The sequence below is a fragment of the Lepidochelys kempii genome, unplaced genomic scaffold (assembly GCF_965140265.1).
Source record: "Lepidochelys kempii isolate rLepKem1 unplaced genomic scaffold, rLepKem1.hap2 scaffold_54, whole genome shotgun sequence".
Classification (NCBI taxonomy): domain Eukaryota; kingdom Metazoa; phylum Chordata; order Testudines; family Cheloniidae; genus Lepidochelys; species Lepidochelys kempii.
In genome coordinates this window covers 545,791-572,022 of record NW_027333639.1, presented here as the reverse complement: position 1 = coordinate 572,022, position 26,232 = coordinate 545,791, and the positions used below count along the sequence as shown (strand labels likewise).

At 48.7% G+C, this 26,232-nt stretch overlaps 1 protein-coding gene across 7 annotated transcripts in view; it reads left to right on the top strand.

Annotated features, from left to right (window-relative positions):
* Positions 1-2,555: 2,555 nt before the first annotated feature.
* The window catches only part of LOC140904635 (uncharacterized), a 50,271-nt gene continuing 26,594 nt past the window's right edge, over positions 2,556-26,232 (top strand). For 2 of the 7 annotated variants that reach the window (XM_073327046.1, XM_073327047.1), the window contains exons 1-2: positions 2,561-2,902; positions 7,209-7,340. Coding sequence is in view for 5 of the 7 variants with exons in the window: in XM_073327037.1 (XP_073183138.1) it covers positions 14,489-16,241; positions 16,913-17,781 (2,622 nt within the window). In the remaining 2 variants the exon portion in view is untranslated. Of the gene's footprint in view, positions 2,903-7,208; positions 7,341-14,326; positions 16,242-16,867; positions 19,838-26,232 lie in introns of those variants that run through there. The other 5 variants (XM_073327040.1, XM_073327039.1, XM_073327041.1 and 2 more) reach the window with 5 other exon arrangements.

Below are 26,232 nucleotides of genomic sequence, written 5' to 3'. Positions count from 1 at the left end.
CACTGGGCAGTGAGAGTATCGGGGGGGGGCTCTGGGCGGGGAGGTGCCGGGCACTGTGCAGTTGTGGGAGGGCTGTGGGGGGCACTGGGCAGTGAGTGGATCTGGGGGGGGGCTCTGGGCAGGGAGGTGCCGGGCACTGTGCAGTTGCGGGAGGGCTGTGGGGGGCACTGGGCAGTGAGAGGATCGGGGGGGGGGGGCTCTGGGCAGGGAGGTGCCGGGCACTGTGCAGTTGTGGGAGGGCTGTGGGGGGCACTGGGCAGTGAGAGGATCGGGGGGGGGCTCTGGGCGGGGAGGTGCCGGGCACTGTGCAGTTGTGGGAGGGCTGTGGGGGGCACTGGGCAGTGAGTGGCTCTGGGGGGGGGGGGGGCTCTGGGCGGGGAGGCGCAGGGCACTGTGCAGTTGTGGGAGGGCTGTGGGGGGCACTGGGCAGTGAGTGGATCGGGGGGGCTCTGGGCGGGGAGGCGCAGGGCACTGTGCAGTTGTGGGAGGGCTGTGGGGGCACTGGGCAGTGAGAGGATCGGGGGGGGGGCTCTGGGCAGGGAGGCGCCGGGCACTGTGCAGTTGCGGGAGGGCTGTGGGGGGCACTGGGCAGTGAGAGGATCGGGGGGGGGCTGTGGGCGGGGAGGTGCCGGGCACTGTGCAGTTGTGGGAGGGCTGTGGGGGGCACTGGGCAGTGAGGGGATCGGGGGGGGGCTCTGGGCGGGGAGGTGCCGGGGACTGTGCAGTTGTGGGAGGGCTGTGGGGGGCACTGGGCAGTGAGTGGATCTGTGGGGGGGGGCTCTGGGCGGGGAGGCGCCGGGCACTGTGCAGTTGTGGGAGGGTTGGGGGGGGGGCACTGGGCAGTGAGAGGATCGGGGGGGGGCGGCTCTGGGCGGGGAGGTGCAGGGCACTGTGCAGTTGTGGGAGGGCTGTGGGGGGCACTGGGCAGTGAGTGGATCGGGGGGGGGCTCTGGGCGGGGAGGCGCAGGGCACTGTGCAGTTGTGGGAGGGCTGTGGGGGGCACTGGGCAGTGAGTGGATCTGTGGGGGGGGGCTCTGGGCGGGGAGGCGCAGGGCACTGTGCAGTTGCGGGAGGGCTGTGGGGGGCACTGGGCAGTGAGAGGATCGGGGGGGGGGCTCTGGGCAGGGAGGTGCCGGGCACTGTGCAGTTGTGGGAGGGCTGTGGGGGGCACTGGGCAGTGAGTGGATCGGGGGGGGCTCTGGGCGGGGAGGCGCAGGGCACTGTGCAGTTGTGGGAGGGCTGTGGGGGGCACTGGGCAGTGAGAGGATCGGGGGGGGGGGGCTCTGGGCAGGGAGGCGCCGGGCACTGTGCAGTTGCGGGAGGGCTGTGGGGGGCACTGGGCAGTGAGAGGATCAGGGGGGGGGCTGTGGGCGGGGAGGTGCCGGGCACTGTGCAGTTGTGGGAGGGCTGTGGGGGGCACTGGGCAGTGAGGGGATCGGGGGGGGGCTCTGGGCGGGGAGGTGCCGGGGACTGTGCAGTTGTGGGAGGGCTGTGGGGGGCACTGGGCAGTGAGTGGATCTGTGGGGGGGGCTCTGGGCGGGGAGGCGCCGGGCACTGTGCAGTTGTGGGAGGGTTGGGGGGGGGGCACTGGGCAGTGAGAGGATCGGGGGGGGGGCGGCTCTGGGCGGGGAGGTGCAGGGCACTGTGCAGTTGTGGGAGGGCTGTGGGGGGCACTGGGCAGTGAGTGGATCGGGGGGGGCTCTGGGCGGGGAGGCGCAGGGCACTGTGCAGTTGTGGGAGGGCTGTGGGGGGCACTGGGCAGTGAGAGGATCTGTGGGGGGCTCTGGGCGGGGAGGCGCAGGGCACTGTGCAGTTGCGGGAGGGCTGTGGGGGGCACTGGGCAGTGAGAGGATCGGGGGGGGGGCTCTGGGCGGGGAGGTGCCGGGCACTGTGCAGTTGCGGGAGGGCTGTGGGGGGCACTGGACAGTGATTGGATCGGGGGGGGGGCTCTGGGCGGGGAGGCGCCGGGCACTGTGCAGTTGTGGGAGGGCTGTGGGGGGCACTGGGCAGTGAGAGGATCTGTGGGGGGCTCTGGGCGGGGAGGCGCAGGGCACTGTGCAGTTGCGGGAGGGCTGTGGGGGGCACTGGGCAGTGAGAGGATCGGGGGGGGGGCTCTGGGCGGGGAGGTGCCGGGCACTGTGCAGTTGCGGGAGGGCTGTGGGGGGCACTGGACAGTGATTGGATCGGGGGGGGGGGCTCTGGGCGGGGAGGTGCAGGGCACTGTGCAGTTGCGGGAGGGCTGTGGGGGGCACTGGGCAGTGAGAGGATCGGGGGGGGTCCGGGTGGGTGAGGTATGCTGGACATAGTGGTCTGGGGAAGGGCACTGCGCATAGGGGTTTGTGGGGGTCTCGGGGCGGTGGGGCACTGTGCGTAGGGCTGAAAGGGGTGCTGCCAGGGGGGTGCATGGCGCGGCGTGGGCCCGCCCCGAGGGGAAGAAGCGCACCTGACCCTTTTGCACCCAACAGCTAACGCCCCCCACGCCCGCGGGCACAAACCCGCGACCTGAGCGGGCCCCGGCCAGGATCCAGTTCTCCCTGCGGCCCCTTCACCCGAGACACCTGCAAAGCCAACCGGGCGCGGGGTCTGTGTCGCAGGGAAACGCGTCCCCAGCAGGAAGTGCCTTGCGTTCACTGCCGCGCGAAGGCTGCTGCCTGCAGGCCGCTCTCGCCCTTGTGTCCCTCGCAAAAGCCTGCAGCTGCCGGGGCTCCAGCGCCCTGGCCGTGCAAGGGAGGGGTTGATACCGAGGAAGCAACATACCCGCTGTTTCCCAACACGACAGTCTAGTTCAGAGACCCCCCCGCCCCACCCTGCCCAGGACACCCTGACCGAGAAGATAGACCTTCCCTTCCCAAAAGAGCTGGGGGCCCCCCCACATTTCAGGGGGCCACAGCCTAGAGCAAAGGTAAGCGGGTTTTTGCCATCACCTTCCCGGTGGAATGAGGCGTCTTGGGTAAACCTGTCTGCAGAGCGGGGGAGGTTTATGCGAACCTCTGGGACTGAATTCTCTGCAGTCGCTGGTTACACTGCCCCATGGTTAGGGTGTTAATTTAGAATGTGGGAGAGGGATGTTCAGTTCTGTGCTCTGCCTCAGGCTGGGTGAGATGTTGGGGGGAAAACCACTTTGGCCCAGAGCCACGAAGGTTCTTTAGGTTCTTGTTTTCCACTGATTTCAATGGATGCTGAAATGTCTTTGTGGACCTGGGCTGGAGGGTACAGTTTTTCAAAGGTGCCTAAGTCCTATTTTTAAAAATGTTGCAGGGCCCCCACTCTGCTCTTGGAAAGAAGTTCCTAAATCCAGAGTGTAGGGAGGCACTTCCCAGTGCTTGGGATTCTCAGCTGCAAACCCTTTCTTGGCCTTCGGTGCCTATGCCATTTTAGCAAGGAAGAGGAAGCATTAAGCCCAGCATTTAGCCCAGTGGTCAGAGCGCTCACCTGGGATATAGAGGAGCCCTCATTCAAGTCCCTTCTCTATCTAATGTATCCTTATTGGAAGCATTACAATTAAAGGAATAAATAAATATAGCGTTTATGCCTTTTCCTCATTTTTAGAGAAAAATATGGTTTCTGTACATTTAGTGCAATTCTAAATCAAGTCTAGGTGTTCAGAGTCTTAATGACAGAAGAATAAAGTGCTAACCTGCATTCTTAGAGAAAATGAATTTTAATGCAATGAGTCCATTTCTAAATAGTCATTTAATAATTTACAAAATCTTAGGGCAGGTCTACACTTAAAACACTGCATTGGCACAGCTGCAGCACTTTAATGTAAAGACTTGCTCTACACTGATGGGAGAGAGCTCTCCTATCCACATAGTTAATCCACTTTTGGGAGAGGCAGTAGCTATGTCAATGAGAGACACTCTCAACTCTCATCAGCTGTGCACGTTAGCCCTGATGTTTCTGAATTTTCTTTCTGTCTTTCTTTCTGTCTTTCTCTGAAATTCTTGAAGATTATCCCTCTCAGATGTTGCCTTATTTTCTCACTAATAATACTCAAAATATAAAAATCTCAGATTATGGAGGGTTTTCTACCCTTTTAATCTGCAGCAATTTCCCCTTTGTTTTGGAGAGAAAGTGTTGCCCTGAGTTACTATCCCAGATGTGGGAAGAGGGGCTGAAGAAGGGGAATAAGCTCCCTGCTAATCAACTTTCCCCCTCATGTCTTAATTCCCCCTCCCTTTATGTACATTAAAATTGACTGATTTCCCCAAATGTAGTAAACATCACAGCTGGAAGCTTCCCCCTATTCAGTCTCTGATGCTCAGGGGACCTAAATATCACCTGAAGTTTCAGGAGAAGGACCATGGTCCACAGCTCCGTTCCTCAGGCACATAAGAATGGTCAGACCAAAGGTCCATCTAGCCCAGTATCCTGTCTTCCAACAGTGGCCAATGCCACTGAACAAAACAGTGAACAGAAGAGGCAATCATCAAGTGATCCAGTCCCTGTCGCCCATTCCCAGCTTCTGGCAAACAGAGGCGAGGGACAGCATCCCTGCCCATCTTAGAATATCAGGGTTGGAAGCGACCTCAGGAGGTCATCTAGTCCAACCCCCTGCTCAAAGCAGGACCAATCCCCAATTTTTGCCCCAGATCCCTCAATGGCCCCCTCAAGGATTGAACTCACAACCCTGGGTTTAGCAGGCCAATGCTCAAACCACTGAGCTATCCTTCCTCCACCAATAGCGATTGATGGACCTATCCTCCATGAATTTATCTAGTTCTTTTTTGAACCCTGTTATAGTCTTGGCCTTCACAACATCCTCTGGCAAGGAGTTCCACAGGTTGACTCTGTGTTGTGTGAAAAATACTGCCTTTTGTTTGTTTTAAACCTGCTGCCTATTAATTTCATTTGGTGATCCCTACTTTTTATGTTATGAGAGGGAGTAAATAACACTTCCTTATTTACTTTCGCCACCCCAGTCATGATTTTATAGACCTCTATCATATCCCCTCTTAGTTGTCTCTTTTCCAAGATGAAAAATCCCAGTCTTATTAATCTCTCCTCATATGGTAGCCAGTCCATACCCCTAATCATTTTTGTTTCCTATTGCTGAACATTTTAAAATTCCAATATATCGTTTTTGAGATGGGGCGACCACATCTGCATGCAGTATTCAAGATGTGGGCGTACCATGGATTTATATTTATATATCTCTCATTATCTGTCACTTTCTTACTAATTCCCAACATTCTGTTCACTTTTTTGACTCTTACTGCATATTGAATGGATGTTTTCAGAGAACTATTCACAATGACTCCAAGATCTCTTTCTTCAGCGGTAACAGCTAATTTAGACCCCATCATTGTGTATGTATAGTTGGGATCATGTTTTCCAATTTGGATTACCTTGCATTTATCAACAATGATATAACAGTGGAGCCATGGACAGGTGGGGTAGAGCACATCTGGTCTGGAGATGGCACTTTCTCAGGAGCCCCTCCCCGGCTGCAGGACAAATCTGAGTGGGTTGGTGTTACTGCCTGGTGCACGAAGTTGCAACACCATTCAGATGTGTTGTGTGTGCTAAAAGTTGTGGTTTCCGCAACAAAGTCGCAGCCTGTGATTTTTTTACCATCTTAACTATTATTTATTTAATTTCCCTTCGGATTCTGAATACTGATCTAAATTCCCCTTTAGTCACCCTTTTTTCCCCTAGTTATTGAATGCCCTCACTTTTGTCTCTAGTTATTGACTATTAATATCAAATCTCCTCAGATTTTGCTGTTTTCCTTGTGATTGTCAGTCTGATTAAAAAAATCTCATACCTTGTACCCTTTCCCACTAATTTTCAAAAGTTTACATAATATCCTCTCAGATTCCCCCACCTCCAACCCATACATAAACCTTTTGAACTGCAGGAATTTGTCTGTATTTTGGAAAGAAACTGTTACTGACGAAGACATACTGATAAGTGTGTTTTTAGGATTTTACTGCTTTAAAACAGGCTCAGGTTTAAAATCATGGAACATGCTTTGTGAGAAATATTCCACAAATTCACCGGATCTCGCTTGTTCTCTTTCCCCTGAGCAGGATTTCCAAGCCTGATGTGGTTTCCTGGTTTGAATGGGGTGAAAACCCATGGGTCAAAAAGGGACCCTGGCAGCTTTGGTCAGCGCTGCTGACCACTGTTAAAAATCCGGTTGGAGGCTCAGCAGGGCTGGCAGGCTCCCTGCCCAGCTCCGCACTGCTCCCGGGAAGCAGCTGGCATGTCCAGCTCCCAGGTGGAGGGGCAGCCAGGGTGGCTCCATGCGTTGCCCTCACCCCTCGCCCGCACACACAGCTCCCATTGGCCAGGTTAGGGCAGGGTTATGTAGCATGACTCACGAGTGCTCAGCTGGAGGCAGCTGTTGAGGGGGCGTGGCGCACACCTCTCCCGCTGCAGCCCTAGTCTCCTGCTCGCGCTCCTGTGGCTGGACTCAAGCTGCGGTGCGTGCCCCCACGCTCTATCTCCCCGTCGCTGGCACCCAGGCGTTCAAGGTATCCCTGTATCTGAGCACTGCAAGGGGCTCTGGGAGGGGAGGAGGACGAGACTGCCCCTCCCAGGACCCTGTGGCCTGCAGGGACTCCTGTGCCGCCTCCCTGGTAGGGGCCCGCATCCTGTTGGTGCTGCGTGCCTCAGCCTCCTCCCAGCTCACCAGTGGGGCCCTTCTGGCCTCGGGCACCTGGCTCCTGCCAGTCCTGGGCCTGGTGCAATGGTCTGGCCCTGCCTGGGTCTGGGGCCTATAATGATTCTACGGGGTGCCCCTTGCCACCCCCACTGTGTTTGTTAACCCCGCTCACTCGCCCTCCGTGGCTGTGGCAGGCCAGGGAGCAAGCTAGAGGCTGGGGATGAGAATTAAGTAAGTGTCAAACCTATTCGTTAAAGCTGTAAAATTTCCAAAATGAACTACAGTATTCAAGCAATTAATGAAGATCCTGTAGTTGCTGGAATGAAAATCAAGTTCACTAGTTCCCAGATGTTCTCTCCTTAACTATTAAGGGCTTTATTTGCTCTAGCCACCACAGTATCTAATATTCTTAACTGAGATTTGCCTTTAGTGTTCAGACCATATAATTAAAAAAACATATTCAAACTTTAAATCCAATCAAGGCTTTGGAAATCTCCCACCATTACTGAAATTGCCACATGTATTTACAAGTGATATTACAAAGTAAAAATCACAGCCAGATTATAAAAGTACACTAATTTAGCATTCATGTGCTTAGATACTACTTTGATGGGTGACACAGACAAAGATACGTAGCTACAGAGTGGAGAAGTCCAGCTCAAAGAACAGAATTATTCAGGCTGAATTATTCAGGATTTGGGTTTCTACATCTAAACTTGAGACAGCAAATGTAAGTAAAATTAATGTTCAAAAAGCTGTTTTTAGTACAGAAAGAGACTTTAATGTACAATCATGCATGATTAAGAAAATATACATGATCTTTAATAGCAACCTGGCTGAAGTACATATTGTGACAGAACTAGGATTTATATGAACTTGCAATATATCAAGCATTTCTAATTTATTTGTGTTCTGCTGATTTGAAAAACCATTGCAATCTACTTCAGAAGTTGTTGTTGCATCCATACTAGAGAGCCAGTTTTTCACACAAAAAGAAAGTGACTGTACTATTTGTATAGGTTCTTCATATTATGAAAAATATTGTCTTACAAGTTCACAAATTTTTTTTTTTTGGTAAGTCATTAGTAATTGATATTTATGAGCTGCTTCTCCTCTCATTTCCACTGGTATAAATACAGAGTTGCTCCATCAAAATCAATGGAGCAGATCCTCAATTGGTGCAAATCAGTGGAGCTCTGGTTTTTGGTGTTTTTGTTTTGTTTTTTGTTTTGAGGTATGCTAGTTTACAGTAGCTGAGGATCTGGCCGAGCAGCATTATAACAATGTAATACCATTGTGACAGGAGAATCAAGCCCTTGAATATGGTCAGCATTGACAGTTAAAAACTCTTCCCCCTTTTTTTTAAGCTATCAAGTACTATGAGGTTGCATATAATTGCAAGGCCTGCTTAGCACAGGTATTCTTGGAGAATATCGTAGGAGGTATATAAAAGGATCAAGACTTCATTAAGATTAGATGCCTAAAGATGAAGTTGGACATTTTGAAAATCCCACCAGGTCAAGGGTATGAATCCAGCTGAGGTTGCAGGCCAGTAAGTAGTCCCATTCGGTTCCATAAGAATATTCAGGTGAACAAGGGTTTGCAGCATTAGGCCCTACGTTCAGTCCCACATTCTTGTTAAACTGGCACTCCCAGCAAAGAGAGAGAAGTGTGAATCAAGAGCAACAAGATATCTCATGGCTGGGAGGCTCCACTCCACAGTTGAGGCACATTGGTTAGGGCCACATGGAGAAGCTTGCACTGCTGTTGCTCCCCGGTCTGTTTGTTAGATCTACCTTTTGTCTAATATGTAGACTATAAGATCTTTGGGGCAGGGACTGTATGTTATAGATGTGTACATTGCTGAGCACAATTGTCTGGTGTAAGTGCTACTGTAATACAAATAAATAATGTTTACAACATTACTTCAGTGTGTTGAGCACTTAAGGTGGAACCATATAGCACTTTTTATAAAAGGTATAACCTAGAAGATATATCATTGGATTTAATCTAATTCTCTGCCCTCTATACAGCTAGGTTTTTTGCACTGGAATGGGTATACAGTGAGATTTGTGACTGATCACCATGTAATAAAAATGTAATTACTCCAATATTTCAGATCAGAGAATAGTATCCTTTTATTTTTTCCAATATAAATTACTTTGTGGTAAAAAGCAGTGAGTAGCAGCTTTGTATCAACTGAGTTGTGGAACAGATGACGTACATCAGTGGTTAATCTTGCTTCTTGATTAGTCTGAGCCCTAAAGCGCCTAAGCTGTGTTTTGCACTAAGGTAGATGTTTAATAGTAATGATAATTAGCTAGCAGAATGCAGTTTGATGTTGCTGAAATCTACCCAGGGCCATTTATAACCAAATTTACAGGTACTATTGTTTTCCTTTATCTGTTTGTACATAAGACCTTTAAAACATGGCTTTTTGTACAAAAAATGGACAGTTTTGTTAATTACTTTGATATTATGTGCATTTTCTCCATAGAATCATAGAATATCAGGGTTGGAAGGGACTTCAGGAGGTCATCTAGTCCAACCCCCTGCTCAAAGCAGGACCAATCCCCAACTAAATCATCCTAGCCAGGGCTTTCTCAAGCCTGACCTTAAAAACTTCTAAGGAAGGAGATTCCACCACCTCCCTAGGTAACACATTCCAGTGCTTCACCATCCTCCTAGTGAAAAAGTTTTTCCTAATATCCAACCTAAACCTCCCCCACTGCAACTTGAGACCATTACTCCTCATTCTGTCATCTGTTACCACTGAGAACAGTCTAGATCCATCCTCTTTGGAACCCCCTTTCAGGTAGTTGAAAGCAGCTATCAAATCCTCCCTCACTCTTCTCTTCTGCAGACTAAACAATCCCAGTTCCCTCAGCCTCTCCTCATAAGTCATGTGTTCCAGTCCCCTAATCATTTTTGTTGCCCTCCGCTGGACGTTTTCCAGTTTTTCCACATCCTTCTTGTAGTGTGGGGCCCAAAATTGGACACAGTACTCCAGATGAGGCCTCACCAATGTCGAATAGAGGGGAACGATCACGTCCCTCGATCTGCTGGCAATGCCCCTACTTATACATCCCAAAATGCCATTGGCCTTCTTGGCAACAAGGGCACCCTGTTGCCTCATATCCAGCTTCTCATCCAGTGTAACCCCTAGGTCCTTTTCCGCAGAACTGCTGCCTAGCCATTCGGTCCCTAGTCTGTAGCGGTGCATGGGATTCTTCCGTCCTAAGTGCAGGACTCTGCACTTGTCCTTGTTGAACCTCATCAGATTTCTTTTGGCCCAATCCTCTAATTTGTCTAGGGCCCTCTGTATCCTATCCCTACCCTCCAGCGTATCTACCTCTCCTCCCAGTTTAGTGTCATCTGCAAACTTGCTGAGGGTGCAACCCACATCATCCTCCAGATCATTAATGAAGATATTGAACAAAACCAGCCCGAGGACCGACCCTTGGGGCACTCCACTTGATAACCGGCTGCCAACTAGACATGGATCCATTGATCACTACCCATTGAGCCCGACAATCTAGCCAGCTTCCTATCCACCTTAGAGTGCATTCATCCAGCCCATACTTCTTTAACTTGGTGGCAAGAATACTGTGGGAGACCGTGTCAAAAGCTTTGCTAAAGTCAAAGAACAACACGTCCACCGCTTTCTCCTCATCCACAGAGCCAGTTATCTCGTCATAGAAGGCAATTAGATTAGTCAGGCATGACTTGCCCTTGGTGAATCCATGCTGACTATTCCTGATCACTTTCCTCTCCTCGAAGTGCTTCAGATTTGATTCCTTGAGGACCTGCTCCATGATTTTTCCAGGGACTGAGGTGAGGCTGACTGGCCTGTATTTCCCAGGATCCTCCTCCTTCCCTTTTTTAAAGATGGGCACTACATTAGCCTTTTTCCAGTCGTCCGGGACCTCACCCTATCATCATGAGTTTTCAAAGATAATGGCCAATGGCTCTGCAATCACATCCGCCAACTCCTTTAGCACCCTTGGATGCAGCGCATCCGGCCCCATGGACTTGTGCTCATCCAGCTTTTCTAAATAGTCCCGAACCACTTCTTTCTCCACAGAGGGCTGGTCACCTCCTCCCCATGCTGTGCTGCCCAGTGCAGTAGTCTGGGAGCTGACCTTGTTCGTGAAGACAGAGACAAAAAACATTGAGTACATTAGCTTTTTCCACATCCTCTGTCATTGGGTTGCCTCCCTCATTCAGTAAGGGGCCCACACTTTCCTTGACTTTCTTCTTGTTGCTAACATACCTGAAGAAACCCTTCTTGTTACTCGTAACATCTCTTGCTAGCTGCAACTCTAGGTGTGATTTGGCCTTCCTGATTTCACTCCTGCATGCCCGAGCAATATTTTTATGCTTCCCTGGTCATTTGTCCAATCTTCCACTTGTAAGCTTCTTTTTTGAATTTAAGATCAGCAAGGATTTCACTGTTAAGCCAAGCTGGTCGCCTGCCATATTTACTATTCTTTCTATACATCGGGATGGTTTGTCCCTGAAACCTCAATAAGGATTCTTTACAATACAGCCAGCTCTCCTGGACTCCTTTCCCCCTCATGTTATTCTCCCAGGGATCCTGCCCATCAGTTCCCTGAGGTTGTCAAAGTCTGCTTTTCTGAAGTCTAGGGTCCATATTCTGCTGCTCTCCTTTCTTCCCTGTGTCAGGATCCTGAACTCGACCACCTCATGGTCACTGCCTCCCAGGTTCCCATCCACTTTTGCTTCCCCTACTAATTCTTCCCGGTTTGTGAGCAGCAGGTCAAGAAGAGCTCTGCCCCTAGTTGGTTCCTCCAGCACTTGCACCAGGAAATTGTCCCCTACATTTTCCAAAAACTTCCTGGATTGCCTGTGCACGGCTGTATTGCTCTCCCAGCAGATATCAGGGTGATTGAAGTCTCCCATGAGAACCAGGGCCTGCGATCTAGTAACTTCCATTAGTTGCCAAAAGAAAGCCTCGTCCACCTCATCCCCCTGGTCCGGTGGTCTATAGCAGACTCCCACCATGACATCACCCTTGTTGCTCACACTTCTAAACTTAATCCAGAGACACTCAGGTTTTTCTGCAGTTTCATACCAGAGCTCTGAGCAGTCATACTGCTCTCTTACATACAATGCAACTCCCCCACGTTTTCTGCCCTGCCAGTCCTTCCTGAGCGGTTTATATCCATCCATAACAGTACTCCAGTCATGTCCCACCAAGTCTCTGTTATTCCAATCACATCATAATTCCTTGACTGTGCCAGGACTTCCAGTTCTCCCTGCTTGTTTCCCAGGCTTCTTGCATTTGTGTATAGGCACTTGAGATAACTCACTGATCGTCCCTCTTTCTCAGTATGAGGCAGGAGCCCTCCCCTCTCATGCTCTCCTGCTCTTGCTTCTTCCCGGTATCCCACTTCCCCACTTACCTCAGGGCTTTGGTCTCCTTCCCCTGGTGAACCTAGTTTAAAGGCCTCCTCACTAGGTTAGCCAGCCTGCTTGCGAAGATGCTCTTCCCTCTCTTCATTAGGTGGAGCCCGTCTCTGCCTAGCACTCCTCCTTCTTGGAACACCGTCCCATGGTCAAAGAATCCAAAGCCTTCTCTCCGACACCACCTGCGTAGCCATTCGTTGACTTCCACGATTCGACGGTCTCTACCTGGGCCTTTTCCTTCCATGGGGAGGATGGACGAGAACACCACTTGTGCCTCAAACTCCTTTATCCTTCTTCCCAGAGCCACGTAGTCTACAGTGATCCGCTCAAGGTCATTCTTGGCAGTATCATTGGTGCCCACGTGGAGAAGCAGGAAGGGGTAGCGATCCGAGGTCTTGATGAGTCTTGGCAGTCTCTCTGTCACATTGTGAATCCTAGCTCCTGGCAAGCAGCAGACTTCTCAGTTTTCCGCGGTCGGGGCGGCAGATAGATGACTCAGTCCCCCTGAGGAGAGAGTCCCCGACCACCATCCTCCGCCTTCTTCTCTTGGGAGTGGTGGTCATGGAACCCCCATCCCTAGGACAGTACATCTCATGCCTTCCAATCGGTGGAGTCTCCTTCTGTTCCCTTCTCTCAGATGTATCATCTAGTCCACTCTCCACATTAGTACCTGTGGAGAGAACATGAAAACGGTTGCTTACCTGTGTCTGCGTTGCTGATACATGGACGCTCCCCTTTCTTCTTCTGGAGGTCACATGCTGCCAAATTGCTTCCCCATCCTCCTGTCCCTGCTGCGCAGCCTGCTCTGAATCTTCAGAACATTGTGCCCGTAGAAGCATATCCTGACGTCTGTCCAGGAAATCTTCAGTTTCTCTTATGCAACGCAGGGTCAATCCTTGTTTCTCCAGACCCGGAACCTTCTCTTCCAATATGGAGACCAGCTTGCACTTTGTACAGACAAAGTCGCTTCTGTCCTGTGGAAGAAAGACAGACAAACATGGGACATCCAGTGCAGGTCACAACAGCTGAACAGTCCCCATCCATACTACCTTCCTTCTATGAGCTTCCTCAGGAGTTGTCGTTACTACTCAGAGAAGCCGGCAAGATGTAAGCCGCAGTGGGCTCTCCCAAGGCGAACTCCTCTGTTAGCCTCTCTGCTGTTCGCTGCTCAGCTGGTTCGCAGCTGACTGGCTTTTTATAACAGTCAGGTCCACTCAAGGTTCACCTGGAACATAGCACTCCAAATTCACACCTTTCAAACAACCAATCAAGCACAAGGTCAGACTGTCAAACTGTCCCCACAACAGACATTCAGATACTCACCAACACAGCCTCCCTAATGCAGCCCTTAGTGTACCTTCTCTCAGGCAGATCCCAGGCAAACTCCCTCTGTTAGCCTCTCTGCTGTTCGCTGCTCCAGTTACATTGTTTCCTCTTTTGTACGACATTTAGCAATAAACACTCTTCTGGTAGAGTAATAAATAAAATAAATTAAGGGCTGCCCTCATGCCAGATTGTGCAAGTAAACCACCGTTTTTGGTATGGTTACAAGTCTCAAGGTCACTTGGCACCCATAAAAATAGCACTGCCCATCACCAATAGGGTGGTATTTTGAGATGATGTGACAATGTAAACATCAGGACATGATGAGGACCATTGAAAATTCTCATCTTACAACTATACGGCAGTTTGATATTTTTTAAACTATGCCCTGCTCTCTTCTGGATGGGTTTTTTATTGTCTTAAAGATTAAAACAAAATTCTGAATATATTATCTTAATACAGTTGACTTAATATATCAACATGTTACTTCCTTGTTTTGTTAATCTGGAGAGTCGCTGGTATCAAATGTAAATTATATTTTTATCTTATAGCTGTCACATCATTTTGCCATGGCTTAATAAAACTGCACTAACCGTGAAAATTGTAAGCATGTGGTTTTGTCTTTGATGTGCTAGCTGCATCAGTTCCTGCTGTTCCCGGGGGGGTGCTAATTGAACTGCTGCAAATATAGAGAGTTCCTTGCAGAATTAGATGTTACACAAGCTGGTCAAAACATCTATGTTAACTTTAGCTCCACTGAAAACAGAAAAATATAATATAATACAATATAATATGCCCAATTTTACGGGGACCTGTGCAGTCAGAAGTATTGACCGGAGACTAAAAGTCCGGTTACCATAATTTTCTCTAGTTTTCTAGCGTTCTGTAACTAATAAAACCTGAAATTAGCATAATATGTCTGTCAAAAATATATTTGATTGAATCTTTGAATAACTTTTTCAGTGCACAGCCACAGGCAGTGGGGAGCAACTGGCCTTTAAAGAGTTAAGAGCCTAGCCAGCAGGCATCAACAGTCATCTACCTAGTTAGTGTTGTCACATCCACAGTGGACACTGTTTTATCTATCGGCTAAACTGTGCTGCAGTCAGACCAGGGCGAGGTGAAATGGCAGAACCTGAAAAGCAAAAGATTCAAAGGTTGTCCAGTACAATCGATAAATTCTTTTTAAAGGCTGATACCTCCGAAGAACAACACATATGCATGGCTGAATTGCTTTTAACATACCATGGAGTTAAACACCACCACAGCTACCATTCTCAAGACTGTGGAAATAAACTGTACCCTTCCATTTTCACTGATTCCAAGATCGCCTCCAAAATTCACTGTGGAAGGAGAAAAGCGGAGGCTTTGATTGAGACTGTATTAGCCCCCCATTCATTGAAACTGGCTGTGCAAGACATTGGATCAACATCGTTCTCAATAGTGACAGGTGCTTCTAATAAAGGGAACACAAAATTATTCCCAGTTGCTGTCCGCTACTTTAATAAGGATAAGGGAAGCTGCACATGTATCATAGACTTTTTTGAGGATGCAGATGAGACATCAGAGGCAATTGCAAACAACTTACAAAGTTGTCTTCAAAATGCCAGTCTGATACATAATAAAATAGTGGCATATGGAGCAGACAACGTAGCTGTCAATTTTGGAAAACACAAGTCTGTTTTGGTGCACCTAAAACGAATGTTGGATTTACCAAACCTTGTACCAGGGTACTGCAGTGCTCACATAGTGCACAATACAGTGAAACATGGCTTGAAAATGCTCTCTTATGATGTAGAGAACTTGGTCATCAAGGTTTTCAGTGAATTCTCGTCCTGTGCAAAGAATATTAGTGAACTTAAAGAGTTCCTTGACTTCATGGAGAGAGAATATTCAGAAATCTTATGCCATGTACCTACACATTTTTTGACCCTTTTCACTGCCGTCGACAGGTTACTGAAGAATTGGCCTGCACTCAAGTCTTACTTTGTGAGCAAAGGAGAGGAAACAGTGAGCTGCGCAATATGGGCCTTTCTTTCTGAGCAGGAGGTCGCAGTATCCGATGATGACATTATTACGCTTCCCGAGCTGTACATCTACTTCGTGCACAACATTATGAGCCATTTTAACAACACCATAAAGGTTCTTGAAAGTGATTACATTCAGGTAACTGAACTGTATGCTATATTCAGCAAGCTGAGAAGAGAGATTCAGATTCGACAAGAGCAAGGCTTCTATGGATACAAGGTGACACAGTTCTTGAAGAAACTGCCGCCTAACGAGCAGAATAAATTTGTTGGAGATGCCCAACGGGTTTACACACGCATGCTACAGTACCTGGAAAAGTGGTTTGATTTCAGCGAAAACTCTTTCTATATGTTGTGTGCGCCACTCAATCTGGACGGACCTCTTGAACTAGACAAACTGTGTGCTTTGACTACAAACTTGGACATTCAAGTGGACGGAGATGAACTATTTACAGAAATGTGTACATTGAATGATGTGCTACCAACCCTAAAGAGTTTGACAAATGATCCTGAATTGACATTGTGTCAGGAGCAACAAGAGCGCCATCATCGAATCAATGTCTCTGAGGTATGGGTAGAATTCTTTAAGCACTGGGAGGCCCCAAACTTACTTAAAATTGTGCAGCATGTGCTTGCTATACCACCCAGCAACGCATTTGTGGAACGCGTTTTCAGTGTTATGAAGAACTTGTGGACTGATGAAAGGAATCGGCTCCAAGTGGACCTGGTGAAAGCTGAGCTATTCATGCACTTCAACTACAAAATGACATGTGCCGAGTTTGCTGGATTTTTGAAGACAGAAGCGGCTAAAGAGCTTGTGGTGGCAGCAAGAAAAGAACAGAAGTATAAATGTGAGTAGTTTTAATGGCCACTCTCATTAAAACTGTTTTTGTTTAATTTTGTTTGCATCTTCTTTACACTTCAGAAGGAGTTAAGAGTTTTTTAATTTTACAGTAGCGTTTAAAATCTCTCCCTGGTGAGGTGAAGGGTATTTGAATCACACGTTCCATCTCCCACATTCAAACTGTGGCGGCTCCTGTCTTCTCCTGGTGCCTGCTTGCGCCTTGCAGTGAAAATGAGCAAGTGTGGGGGAGAGCGAGCGACAGAGGGAGGGGGGATGGAGTAAGCAGGGGTGGGGCCTTAGGGAAAGGGTAGGGCATGAGGGCGGGGCCTCAGGGCAGGGGGTGGGGCAAGGGTGTTGGGTTTTCCGCAATTAGAAAGTTGGCAACCCTACTTCTAAAGTCCCCCAGGGTCTGCTTCATCTTAGCCAGGTCAGAGTTGTTCCTAGAACTCTAGACACTTGGCAGTAGCTCCCTCTCCCCTGACCTCCCTGCCTCTGATTGTTCAGATGGGATATGGTGTCCAGATTTGTCCCCTTCTCTCTCTCCCTTGGGAAAGGGTTTGGGGAGGATTCTGTTCGTGATTTTTCAGTTTCTCCAATGCTATTTGGGTTTGTTTCTCTCCTTTCCCCCTCCAGTGCAGGGAATGACTCATGTTTGGACTCTCTCTCTCTGTGTCCCAGCAGATGAGGGGATGATTGAGAATGTGGAAGAGAATCCTCAGCAGGAAGATCCTGAGCAAGTTGAAACTCATGTTACATTATTAGAAAGATCTGAAGCGATTGTGTCCTGGAGTCCAGAGCATGGAAAAGCTAGTGAGTATCAGCACCAGCCAGAGAGACAGCAGGGAACTCAGTCAGGGAAGAACGTGGGTAAATCCATTCAATGTGAAGGTGGTTTGAAAAATCTTAGTAAAAACATGATGCACCAGGGACTCTCCAAAGGGGAGGGAAAAAACACATGCACCGAGTGTGGGAAAAGCTTCAGTCGGAGTTTACACCTTATTATACATCGCAGAACCCACACAGGACAAAGACCTCTTAAATGTCTTCAGTGTGGGAAAAGCTTTATTGACAACCCAACCCTGAAAGTGCATCAGAGAATCCACATGGGAGAAAAACCCTATAAGTGCCCTGACTGTGGGAAAAGCTTCAGTGAGAGACCACACCTTATTGGCCACCAGAAAATCCACACAGAAGCAAAAACTTTCATATGCTCTCAATGTGGGGAAACCCTCTGTAACTGGTCAACCTTTCTTAGACATGAGAGAATCCACACCGGAGAGAGATCTAAACCTTATAACTGCCTCGAGTGTGGGGAGAACTTCCGTGATAGGTCGGGTCTTAGTAGGCATCAGAGAATTCACACAGGAGAGAAACCCTATAACTGCCTGGACTGTGGAGAAAGCTTCAGTCGGCGCTCAAACCTTACCAGGCACCAAAAAGTTCACACTGGGGAGAGACCCTATAAGTGCCTCAAGTGTGGGAAAAGCTTCAGTCGGAGATCAACCCGCAGTAGACATCTGAGAACCCATTGGGGAGAAAGTGAATAAATGCCCTGACGGGGGCTGGCTGAAGTGAATTATACTGAAGCAGTTGCACCACTACAGCTAAAGTTGAGACTAGCTTCCTTTTTAACTGCCAGTTTTTCTGTGTGCTCTAAAATCCACATGTGGACTTGGATTGTCTTGAAAATTGCTGTGCCTCATCTGGGCTGGGGGCAGAGCTAGCGATGGGAGGTTGTAGTCTTTTGGTCTAGGGATTCCTCAGATACAGCTCCCCCAATAAGGAGCTGCTTTTACTATTCAGATAGTTCTGAAACCCTATGCAAATTTAACTCCCACGAAAAGCAGGAAATATAACATTAGAGAACATGCTACCCCCACAACATAACCTTAACTCTGCCCTCTTTGAGTGAAGTCCCAACGTACCGATAACACACATTAGCCCTCTACCTTTACAGATGCTACAGAACACTTAAGGAATCGAGCACCGATGAGCAGTGTAGGACAAAGTCTGCCACCTTCTCTTGATAGGAAAGACTCTGGTGTAGGTCAGGCCTAGTGAGCAGCTGCCACTTACACTCAGAAACCAAGCCTACTCCACACAAACCACCCCAGAATTGCAAAGTGTTCCCATGCCTTCACCCCTGCACTGAGGATTCCTTGAGACATGGCTTTCACTGACCCCGCAGTAAGCCCTGGAGATCCCATGACATATGCCACCAGATTGCTGACAGTCTCCATGGCTATACTCCCTTGTGCATTTCTACTGACACAGCCTACAGAATTCAGCACTGCAGTGAACCATAACTGATCCTTTTAAAGTACACCTGCACCTCTTCTCATATCACAGTGACAGCTCTGCCAGCCTGCTCCAGCTAATCTCTTCACTATTCAACACAGCTATGCCTCACACACACAGTGAAGGGAGAGGAGTGCATGCAGATGAATTCTAGGATTCAAATCTGTGGAATACAACACAAGCAATGGTACATTTTCTTAGTCCTTCATATCTAATTATTATGGCAACACAGTTACTGAACCATTCTCACTGGCTATTGCCAGCTCTAAGGGGGCAGAGTTAAGGTTGCATTGTGGGAATGACATTTACCTTAATTTCTTAGTTTTTAGAGGTGTAAGTTTAGCTACTCTCCACATTGTGGAAGGGCACAAGGCAGTGCTGGGCAACCTTAGCTCTGCATTAACTAAAGTTTTGGACAGTTAATATATTTGCTGATTCCACAAATGACATCACCGTTTGACTTTTCAGTGTCTGGTGTTAGGAGACAGTAGCCATCTCCCATCTGCTCAGCCCTCCTCTGGCTCTGCCTGGTTTAGCAAAGAAGCCCTGATCAGCCCCTCCGCTCTGCTGCCATCCATCTCTGTCTCAGCTGGAATCTTCTATCTCATCTTACCTGGTTCCCCAGCCAGTGTCCTGTGGACTGGGTATCTGAGGAACCTTTCATACCCTTTATTCATAAAGACGCCCAGGGACCTGAGGTGATCCAGTATGAAGGGACCAGGAGAGATGGGTGATGGGCAGGAAAGAGCCTGTGTTTGAGCACAGGGGGATGGGAACCAAGGGATTGAGTGTGTGAATCAGTGAGTGATGGTGAGAGCGCTGAGACGGAAGAACTTGCTGCACTAGCTGAGCACAGCTTGTCATTACAAAGAGGAGCTGTAGCCATAGCCAACACCCAGAGAAGAAGCTAAGACAGTATTTGCCCAGCCACAGATGGCTCACAATTACAGTCTGAAGGATCTGGCAGCCCTGTAGCTGCCAACGACTTGGAGAGAGATGGGCATTCAGCTCAGGGAGTTCAGTCATAGCCCTAAAGCGCTCTCTCAGGGTTGCAACATTTGGTTAAGACCCCATCAGAGTGCAGTGAACTCAAGGGGAAATTAACGAATTGCCGGTGGTTCTGCCTAATGAAGAAATTTCAAGAGCAATTAGAGAGCAGTTCCAAAGTAATCCTCTGCATTTGGGGGCAGCAGCATGGTGTCCTGGTGGGTCTGCGTGTGTGTGTGTGTGTGTGAAAAACAGGATCTGGATTATATAAATTGAGGGGGAGATAATTTTGACATTTAAATAAAACAGTTATTGTCCCATTTCTTTTCAGTCCCTCATTATAGGAAACGATCACCAGCGACAGTTAATTTCTTTTCATTGGAATCAGCCCGATTAACCTTCTAAGGATGCGTATAAATGATGTGCACATGACTGGTGATGCCTTTCTCCAAATAGAGGGTAGGGCTTAGTGAGGCTTAGTGAGGCTTTTGTGTGATAACAAGCTGGTCACAGGGAATTCAGTGAATGGAGTTATTCTTTGATGCACAGGGCCTGTTTTGGGTGACATTTTGCCCCCTCTACTCTGGGTAGTCCCTCTCCCAGAACCATCTTCCGGCCATTTCTTTTATTTCTCTTTATGCTTCATTCTGGTGAAGAAAACCTGCAGATACAGACACATCTGGAATCTGCTTCTTCAGTTCCAAACCCATCTGTGAGAGGAGCCGGGATTGCTCATTCCAGCCATGCAGCCCTTGGGATTCACACCCAGATTTCTCACCTCCTACCTACCTCCTCTCTGCCCTTCTTCCCACATCCTGCCAGAGCTTCCCCTGCTGTCTCAGACCCCTCCCATCCAATGCTTTCCAGCCCCCTAGGGATAAAATGATTCACCGCAATCCCCACCTTGGTCTCCTATTGCCGTGGCTGCTGCTACCACGTATCCTCTGAATTCCCACCTTTGCCTTGCTGTCCCCCAGGTCTGACCCCAAAATACCACAGCTGGGACCTTCCTCTTTGAAAATCCCCTGCTTCTGTCTTCTAAGATTAAGTTCCAGGGCCTGGTCCCGCTGTGACAGGTTGCCCCACTTAGAATGCCACCTGAGGTGCTGAGATACCACAAAGCCTGCCTGTTATGTCAGCCTGGGCAGCTTTTTTACTTGTCTTGCTGAACCAGGCTATTGAGCCTCCTCCAGAACACATGCAGGCAGGGCCACACCCAACTGCAGAACGAACAGACGCTGAGATCAGTTCTGGGAAGGCTCAGCTTAAGGGACTTGCCCCAGCACTCAGGTGTCCACCTCCCTTGGAGTGCAGACCCAAAGGTATATTATGAAATCCGCCTCCTCCCTCAATGTGGAAGAAAGTATGCATAGCCCTTACCCCCCACGCTCTCCCAATTGTGAATTGTACAAAGGGGGTTATATTATAAACAAAACAAAAAATAAGTTTATTAACTATAAAAAGTGAGTTTTAAATGAATATAAGAGATAACAGACAGAACAAAGCCGATTACTGAGCAAATAAAACAAAATACAGAAGCTAAGCTCAATATACTTAAGAAACAGGTTACAAAATGTAGTTTCTTACCCTAAACGTTATTTTAGGCAGGTTACAAAATTTCCGTGGTTTAGCATTCCAGTTATATTTCTTTTCAGATTGGACCCCTGTCTCAGTCTGGACCACCTCCTTGCCTTCCCTTCCTGTCTTTAACAGGTGTCTTTAACAGTCTTTCTTCTTGGGCAGATAGGCCATGGAGAGGAGTCCCGTTTGCTTTTCTCCCCACCCTTAAATAAGATTTACACAAGGTGGGAATCCTTTGTTTCCCAAACTTGACCCTCCTTCTCTTTTAGTGGAAAGTTACAAGCAGTACGTTTAGTATAAGGTGACAAGACCACCCGACCTAGTAGTGTCACAGTTATGTCCCAAGACACCTCCCAGGAGGGAGAGAGATTAGTATCTTCATGGTCTTAATGTTCCTTCCAAATGACCAATCAAATCCATTAATGGGCAGCAGGTTTAAAACAAATAAAAGGAAGTTCTTCTTCACACAGTGCATAGTCAACCTGTGGAACTCCTTGCCTGAGGAGGTTGTGAAGGCTAGGACTATAACAGCGTTTAAAAGAGAACTGGATAAATTCATGGAGATTAAGTCCATTAATGGCTATTAGCCAGGGTAAGGAATGGTGTTCCTAGCCTCTGTTTGTCAGAGGGTGGAGATGGATGGCAGGAGAGAGATCACTTGATCATTTCCTGTTAGGTTCACTCCCTCTGGGGCACCTGGCATTGGTCACTGTCAGTAGACAGGATACTGGGCTGGACGGAACTTTGATCTGACCCCCTATGGCCATTCTTCTGTTCTTATGATGGCCTGTCTGGTGGGGGTTTTCCCAATACACACCCAGTTGTAATTGTTACATAGTCCATATTCCTAACTTTAGATACAGAAATGATACATGCATACAAATTGGATAATCACATTCAGTAAACCATAACCTTTCCAATGATACCTTACAAGATCCATCTTGCATAAAGTATATCTCAGTTATGTCATATCCATATTATAAAGAATATGGAGTGTAATGTCACGCCCGCTCACTTCTACCAGCACCTGGGTTCAGGCTAGAGCCCTGAGGAGACTAGAACAGGAATTAAACTGGAGACAGAAGAGGTTGGTCCCTCCAGGGCTACATGTTACATCCGGAGAGCAATAGAGCCAGTAAGGAACTAGCTTGTTTCACAGCTTGCTAACCAGAAGGGGCCCTAGGCCAGAGCATCGGGGCCCAGGTGCTTTCCCATGTTCCCATGGCTAAGAGAGGGCACTCGGCCCCCTGGGATGCAGGACCCTGGTGCAGGCACCCAGCCCATTGCCCCCTCCAGCCATGAGGTCATGGCCTGTAAACCTAATTTCTAAGTGTTACACTCACCCAATCGGGAAACAGGAACTACATCTTGTGACATGGGTCAGTCAGAAACAGCTCACATAGCTCAGATGGTTTTCAAGTCTTATTTGGCAAATCACTTTGAATAATGAATAAATCCAAGAGAATTGTGCTCCGTCTCTGGGTAACACACAGGGAAAGGAGCTGAATTCCTGCCACTCCTTATTCCCTGCACGTTCTGTGCTTTGTGATTCTTGGGGCCCTTTTCTCACCCCTCTCTGGGGTTCTGGCTCTTCCTGCCTATTATTCCCCTTTTGCTCTGCTTGGGAATCACTACTAGTCCTGCGGTTCCTACCACGTGCAGAGAGCACTGTACAGACCAACGAGGAGACTGCGCTGGGAGCTTGCAGACCCCTTTGTGCTGCTAGTGGGATTATTGTGATTATTCATTAGTCTCTGTCAGTGCCGGGCACATCACAGAAGACCCATGGGCATGGCTTCTGCCTGGGGAGCTCACACTCTGCACATGTTTAAATGTTCCCGGGCATAGAGGGGGGGGCTGAGCGTTCCCTGGAGAAGAAGGTTTGAGGAGGGGCGGGAAGGTGGATGGGGGCCGGGGGAGCAGGGTCCAGGCAGAGGTGAGAAGGTGTGTGTTTGTGTGGCCAGGGTCGAGCGCATATGAGGGGCAAGGGATAAAAAGCTTCCTGGGCTCCTTTCCTTGAGCAGGTCCCATTCACCCAGCCTGGGCCCACTGCTCACACAGCCCTGGGGCTGGGCTCTCACTTCCCTTCCCCTGGCCCAGCTACCAAATCCACTTTCCCAGCTCTCCCCACCCCTCCCTCCGTCGCGCTGGGACCAGCTCCCCTTACGAGGCTGCCCCCTGAGGCCGTTTCACTCCCCTCCATGGGCAGAGAGTCTGCCAGGGTAGGAAATGCCAGGATGTTCCCCTCACTCACTGGCCCCATCACATTCTCTGGGCTCCTGGGCTTGCCTTTTCTGTGGGATTCTGATAATGCAGTTAATGGCCCGGAGGGGACCTGGGAATCCTGCAATCCTCACCCCACTTCTGTTCCCCCCTCCACCTAATGCTGAGTAGGACCCAGTCAGGGGTAGATAAAGGTCTCTGTCACACTGGTCACTGTGTGTAACAGGGGTGTGAATTCAGTTCAATGGGCCTAGGGTGACCAAACAGCAAGTATGAAAAGTCGGGATGGGGTGGGGGGTAGGGTAATAGGTGCCTATATAAGATAAAGCCCCAAATATCGGGACTGTCCCTATAAAATCAGGACATAGTTACCCTAAATGGGCCTGAAGCACATGCTGATGGGCTGTAGTGAATTGGGGGAGGGGGAGCTAGTTGCCAGATTCCTCCCAGAGAAACATTGTCCAATCAGGGGCAGCAACTTCAGCCCTTACATTAACCAACACCTCCCCCCTCCCACCCCGATTCCCTGGGTATGGACACATCCTCCCATCTCAGCAGTGCTCTGGGCTGTGGCTGAATCAGATCAGGGCCTTCCCTGGAGCCATAGGTCCCCCCTGCTCACAGCTCTCTCTGTTCAGCCCCAGCTGGGTGGGAGCATTTCTCTGACTGTCATCCCCACTCATTTTAGAAAGAATTGGATCTGAAATGTTTGTAATGCAAAACCTACGTTCCTCACTTTCCACCCGCTTTAAACAACATAGGGTAATAGGTGCAGGGAAAAACTGAAGTGGGAACTCTGTGCAGTGAGGGGGCCTGAGATGGTAGGGCAGGAGAAATAACTGGGGCAGAGGGGCCCCATCTGCCAGCAAAAGCCATGTCACCCCCAGCATCCACCATGTCTCCTGATACAGAGAAATCAAACCTGTGGTGGAAGGAATGGAGGAGTTGCTAACATCTTGGCCCTGGCATTTCTATGTTACATCATCCCATTGTAACTCCCTTATCTCTGTCCCATTCTCTCTTTCTCTCTGCTAGTTGGCTGCCCCCTTTGCTGGCCACTGCTCCTTCCCCAGTGTTACAAACACTCATGATTTTGTCACGAGTCTCATGATAATGTTTTCCTTAAAGCCCAAGCTCCTGGAGTCAAGTGGAGATGTGATGATTTCAGCTTTCATTCTTAAAGAAAAAGTAAGTTTCTAGCCCTCATGGCTGTGGAAAAAGCTTCAAAATGTGACCCCCAGTTCACCCTAAAGGCTTAAAAAGCAGAAGGCAAATAAAACAAACCCCAACGCTGTTATTCTTACATAATCTCATGATTTTAAAGGCAGTCTCATGGTTTTTGGTGAGCCTGACTCATGACTGTTGAACATTTGGGGTTGGCAGTGCTGTTTCCCCATCATGGACAGGATCTGTTTTCCCCACTCTCCCCCTTCTATGGGTCTGCCTACACCATCAAACCACCCGCTATGGAATCTGGTCTCTGGACAGAACAACCCTGGCCCGGCTAACACCTGAATGGGGTTTGCAGTAGAATATGGTTCTGATCCACGTTCCCCTTCCCTCAAGTAGTGCAGGGTTCTGCAGACACCCCCTGGGGCGGTGCAGCTCCTGAGACCTGGGTCAGTCCTGTCTACACTGCAGTGCCCAGCCATGCTCTAAGGGTTTTGAGAACCATGATTCATTTAATGACATCCCCAGAACAAGACTGAGAATGCAGGCGGGGCCCAGACCTCTCTCCCTTCCCTGGTTCCAGACTTCTCTGCTCCTGGATCCCTCCCTTCTGCCCACTCTGCCCCTCCCCAGGATTGCCCCATCCCACTTCTTGGATCTCTTCCCCTCTGTAATTTCTTCCCCTCTGTAATGTCTGTAAGCAAGGACTGGCCTGTCTTGGGAGATCTTGGGAGACAGGCCAGTCCTTGCTTACAGACAGCTCCCCAACCTGAAGCAAATACTCACCAGCAACCACACACCACACAACAAAAACACTAACCCAGGAACCTATCCTTGCAACAAAGCCCATTGCCAACTCTGACCACATATCTATTCGGGGAACACCATCATAGGACCTAATCACATCAGCCACACTATCAGAGGCTCGTTCACCTGCACATCTACCAATGTGATATATGCCATTATGTGCCAGCAATACCCCTCTGCCATGTACATTGGCCAAACTGGACAGTCTCTACGTAAAAGAATAAATGGACACAAATCAGAAATCAAGAATTATAACATTGAAAAACCAGTCAGAGAACACTTCAATCTCCCTGTTCACTCGATTACAGACCTAAAAGTCACAATACTACAACAAAAAAACTTCAGTAACAGACTCCAACGAGAAACTGCTGAATTGGAATTAATTTGCAAACTGGACACCATTAAATTAGGCTTGAATAAAGACTGGGAGTGGATGTGTCATTACACAAATTAAAACTATTTCCCCATGCTTATTTTTCCCCCTACTATTACTCATACCTTCTTGTCAACTGTTGTAAATGGGCCATCCTGATTATCGCTACGAAAGATTTTTTTTCTCCTGCTGATAATAGCTCACCTTAACTGATCACTCTTATTATAGTGGGTATGGCAACACCCATTTTTTCATGTTCTCTGTTTGTGTGTGTATATATATATATATATATATATCTTCCTACTGTATTTTCCACTGCATGCATCCAATGAAGTGGGTTTTAGCCCACGAAAGCTTATGCTCAAATAAATTTGTTAGTCTCTAATGTGCCACAAGTACTCCTTGTTCTTTTTTCTGTGCAGATAGGGATATAAAAGGCAGAGGAGGAGAGTAGGTGACAAGGTGGAGAGAGGATCCTGGATCCCTGGTTTGGAGGGAAACAATTGCTCTGAGACATTTGCCTTTCCTTCTCGGAAATTATGTAAGCTCCCACCCGCCC